The sequence below is a fragment of the Morus notabilis genome, unplaced genomic scaffold, assembly GCF_000414095.1.
Source record: "Morus notabilis unplaced genomic scaffold, ASM41409v2 Scaffold141, whole genome shotgun sequence".
NCBI classification, from domain to species: domain Eukaryota; kingdom Viridiplantae; phylum Streptophyta; class Magnoliopsida; order Rosales; family Moraceae; genus Morus; species Morus notabilis.
The window spans coordinates 52,811-57,633 of record NW_010362727.1 but is presented as its reverse complement, the minus strand read 5'-3'; the positions used below and the strand labels follow the sequence as shown (position 1 = coordinate 57,633).

The 4,823-nt window shown below is 30.5% G+C and overlaps 1 protein-coding gene across 1 annotated transcript; it reads right to left on the bottom strand.

The window, feature by feature from the left end:
• Window positions 1–209: 209 nt before the first annotated feature.
• LOC21388406 lies at window positions 210–2,241 on the bottom strand. Its single transcript, XM_010102655.2, has 3 exons — window positions 2,059–2,241; window positions 1,687–1,777; window positions 210–703 (listed from the first exon to the last, which is right to left on the bottom strand). Exons 1-3 carry the CDS (start codon window positions 2,126–2,128, stop codon window positions 571–573), a joined length of 294 nt encoding a protein of 97 aa, XP_010100957.1. The 5' UTR covers window positions 2,129–2,241; the 3' UTR covers window positions 210–570.
• Between the last annotated feature and the right edge of the window lie 2,582 nt (window positions 2,242–4,823).

Sequence of the window (4,823 nt, the reverse complement as noted above, 5' to 3'; positions counted from 1 at the left end):
GCCAGACATTGAATGGACCGAAAAAAAAAATTTAATACTAAAAATTATATTTTTCGGGTTGGGTTTGGGTGAGTTAGGCCTGCAGGTTTTACGGGTTTATGAACAGAACTTAATCAATTGTGCTTAGCAAGCTTTGTCTATTCAAAGGATGTGTGGCTGATAAGTTCAGAACAGTAGTTCATTCCACCAAGCAGCCACTGGATGGGTAATTGCTGCGAAGCGCTATTATTTTTCATTCACATTTCACAATACAGAAAATTGATAAAATAGGTTTCAATCATTCAAAAGCATCAAGAACATTGTCCAAAATATGGCGGCCAAGAAGAAAAGAAGCCTATCACTTCTAAACAAACTCTTGGTTAGTAAAATCAATAATTAGGACTTGTCTCAGCACTCAGGTGTCTCTCCCTGCACATCCTTATAACAGCTAACTATACCATTGCAAAACTAACTCAATAGAGCTCCTGGGAAAATGTGTAAATACTTGCTGACAAATACTTTTATTTCTTCTCTGTCTACTATCCCTAAAGGACGTTCCACAGATGCATGTTCTATTAAAAACGGCACTTTTTAGTCCTTGTGAGGATAAGAATTTTGAAGGAACTTGGCATAGTGATCGGCCTTTTTTCCTGTTCTATGGTCGTAGTATTCAACCACCGCTGCGCCCGCCAATGCAGCTAGCGTAAGAGCCTGTGCGTGCAGCCTGAAAGCATGACAAGCAAAGACCAAGATGTCAGAAACCAAACAGACAATAGTCGCCTCACAGCACAAAGAGCAGATTATGACCCCCATATCATTTTGGCTGGAAATGCTCAGGAAACCGAAACAAGAAGTAGAATTAGTAATGTCTCAGGAGAGATTGGCACTTGATAAAGAAACATGAAATGCAACTAGGATAGATCCAAGGGGGAAGAGATAAAGGAAGGCATAAAAGCTTTAATCTAGAGTATCCACACCCCTGATCAATCAACTGTCTTTTAACAGCTACAAAAACCAATAAGAACATAAAGGACTATATTTTAGTTTTAAGAGTTTGTATATTCAAGAATTCTCTGTCATCCCCTCTCCTCCAATAGAATCTATTATGGGTATAAATGCAAGGAAAAACAGAACCGACATAAAACCTTAAATGGCCATTCATTGGATGGATTAAAAAAATATTAATGAGCCCAAATTTTCGCCCAAATCAAATCTCCTGTCTAATTTTAGTATCCCAATTGGTGTCTAACCAAAAAATTTAAATTGCTTTTTAACCAACTCTTTTGTGCTTATCAGATGGTATGGCGTAATTTAATTGATTGAACACCAATAGAAGATCTACATCCATCTCATAGTAATTGCAAACTTCTATATACAAGCCAGAGCAACTCTTTACAATCTCAAACCAACGAGTGATTGCTAAAAGGCAATGAAAACCGATCAAGGAGGGCAAAACCAAAGAGAGAATTTTTGTGTCATGAATTCCCACCAGGCAACCTAAAGTCTAATTCCAATTTCAATTAAATTGATTTAATTAATTTGCCCAACTTCGTTATTCCCTTGCTTATATAAACTAAAAAGGATTAAAATATGGTAAATCAAAATAATTTGCCGTTAACTTTTATATATATCAAACCAAGAACATGCACATATTATCTTAAAACCAAGGGATTAAAAATTCTAATTGAGAAAGTAATAGAAACTCACCTAGCATGAATAATCTTAACACTTGTTTTCATATTAGGCTGCGACCAGTTGTATGCGATTGAACCCGCAATTCCGCTAAGCCAAAGAGTCCCTTTTTACAAAAATAAAAGAAAATACTAAAATCTCAGAAGACTATCATCAAATTCGTTAAAAAAAAAAAAAAAAGCGAAAAGCGAGATCAATTGTAACCCACAAAATTTTTAGATAAAAAACCCAGAGACCTAATAAGAACAACTCGATTAAAAAAATTATTTTAATTCCTACACAAATCACAAATCTGTCGATACCTTTAAACAGATATGAACCCAGAAATAGAACTACATAAAAAAAAATTGCATTTCACATCGAAGAAGGAAAGAAAGAGGGAATTACCAACAGTTCGAAGCTTATGTTCCGAGACCCACTCCCTAATAGATTCAAATTTGCTCTTAGGTTCCGCCATCTTTGATGAAATTTATCAGAAATATAATCAATTAAAGAATAAATAAAATTTCTTTTGAGATGAAAAAGAAGGAAGATTTGTTCGGTTGGGTTTTTGTTGGGAGTTTATATGGGTTCGTGAGGAGGAGAAGAGAAGGCGGACTTGTTAACCTGCGACTTGAGTCGGTGGGCGGAAATTAACACGTGGATTCCCGTACGACAGTTTTTTCAACACGTAAGCGTACACGGTATTTTCTCTCCCCCTCTCTCTCTTTTTTTTATTTTTTCCTTCTCTTTAAAAGCTGAATGAAAAAAAAAAAAAAAAAAACTTTCTTTTTACTCAAGTAGTTGATGGCTCGTTCTTTTAATATTTTTGAGTTAGGTAATTTAAGTGTAGATTTTAAGTTGAGTTTGAGTTATAACTTAAGTTAAAGTTATAATTTGAATTTGTGTTTAGTTGTGTACATTTGAGTTATGGTTTGAGATAAGAATCTTTTTTGAGTTTGTGTTTGAATAAGTCAAAACTTGAATTTATTTTTAGATAGTATTTTAATAAAAACTCAATGCTGATGAAAAATTTTAATAGGGTATATGGATCTAGTTTTATTCGTATTTTCGTTGTCAACGCATAGAAAAAAAATCATCTCAATCAGAATTAAAACGAAAAAGTTATAGCATTTTTAAGAATAGAAAAAATACTGTTCATTAACTTGAGTTCGAGTTTCTGAACTCGAGTTGAAGGGGAAACTTGAACTCGAGTTTTAGTTCCAAACTCGAGTTCAAACTTAAAAGAACATAAACTCGAATAAAGTTGTAACTCGAGTTACATTTTTTGAGTTTTTCACTCAAAAACTACCTCACTAAACAGGCCCTGAGTCACGTGGATATAGAGAATAACTTGATAAATTTGAGTCTATTTAGTTTGCCGTTTGAATTATTGTGATTTAATTTAAATTATAAAATTTTAATTGTAGTAATTTTAATTGTGATTCAAATCAGTGTTTAGATACACAAATAAATTATAATTTAAATTGATAATAAAATTTGAATTGTGTGTGAATAAAATGTTAGAAACTATCATTAGAGTTTGACAACAAATGTTATAAAACCTCATCATAAAGAATATGTTTAAATATGTAATAATGGAAATTTGTTGCTCTCTTCGTTATGAACATATAGGAAAAAAAATCATCTTAATTAGAGTTGAAACAAAAATGTAATGATATTTTTAAAACTTAAAATTGAAGAGAGAAAAAATAAAAAAATAGTTGTGTTTCAACTGTTGTCAACAATCCGGATTGTGAATTTTAAGAGGCTATGAATTCCAAAATCAACCATGTAAATGGTCATCTTTATTTGTAAAATAAACACTAATTTAAACTTTTAGGCACAATTCAAATTTAATTGTTTGGTTCAAACAGTTTTAACCAAATATGGGGTTGATCTCGCTTTAAAACAATTCCTTAGAAGTTAAATCTACCGATTAGAGCAAGAGAAGAAAATATATTTTGAAGAATAATATCGAAAAGGAATTGAAGTTATATAGAAATATTTTATAAAAAACAATTTATGTAGGAAGACATTTGAAATGAATTATTTTAATTATTAAGAAAAAATATTTCAAAAAATATATTGTAGAAAATGAATTGTCAGAAAATCTTAGGGAAAAAAGAAACTACGAAAAAGAAAAAATTAAAAAAAAGAAAAAATAATAGTTATAGAAAGTAAAAAATAAGAAAATGAATGCATTTCAAAAAAGAATATTGTAAAAAAACTTTTAAAGAATACTAGAGGTAAAAACAAAAAAGACAATAGGCAAATGAAAAATATAAAAAAAAAAGGAAAAGTTAGAAAAGAAGAAGAATAAGGAGTCCAAGTGGCTTGGCCTTATTAGACTCAATTCTGCTAGGCTGTATACTTTAGATGTTACGAGCATGAAAGTCGCGCGTTGCTGCGGAATACAGTATTATATTATATGATAGTTGTATTTAAAATATATTTATATATACATGTATTATACAGTATTGTATTATATGATAGATATAAAATTTGTACAAATATATTTATACAGACATATATAGTACTATTATTTATAATATTTATATATATAGATTGTACAAAATAAAAAATAATGCTGTTGTGGTTCCTGAGCATTTCATTTCTTTCAGCTGCAAATATAAAAATAGGAAAAATGGTTGTAAATATAAGTGTGAAGAGAAATAAAGATGGTTAAATTAAATAGTATGAAATAAATATTATAAAAATATTTATATTACCTTGTTTTTGGGCTTTTTACAGATTGTCTTGTTGTTCTTGATTCAGAACTGAAAAAATGAAATAATTTGTAGATATGTTTTTAAATAAATTGATAATATTTGTTGTGTTGAATGTGGCTTACCTTGTACCAGGTTTTTTTGGTGTTGGAGTGTGTGGATCAAATGTGGTCGGTGTTGATAGCTGTGATGATGGTATTGCCTGTGAGCTGAAAAATGAGAAGATTTTTAAAATTGTGATTAATATTATATAAATGTTATTTATGTATAGTTGATAAAAAATTTAAAAAATATTATTTACCTTTGTGGATTTTCTGTTCCTGCAGTTAACTGTTTTGGTGGCGACAATGGAACATGGATGTCTTCAAATATTTTAGAAATTAATGTGCTCATTTGGGTGCCTCGTTGTTGAAAGAAGACTTGGAAGATTTTTGATTGTCCTCG

Excerpts from the sequence above, each read along its gene's own strand:
- LOC21388406 (XM_010102655.2), bottom strand. The coding sequence starts at position 2,128 with ATGGCGGAACCTAAGAGCAAATTTGAATCTATTAGGGAGTGGGTCTCG. Across the intron at positions 1,778-2,058 it reads ACATAAGCTTCGAACTGTTG|GGACTCTTTGGCTTAGCGGA; the intron begins GTAATTCCCTCT and ends TTTTGTAAAAAG. Across the intron at positions 704-1,686 it reads GTTAAGATTATTCATGCTAG|GCTGCACGCACAGGCTCTTA; the intron begins GTGAGTTTCTAT and ends TCATGCTTTCAG.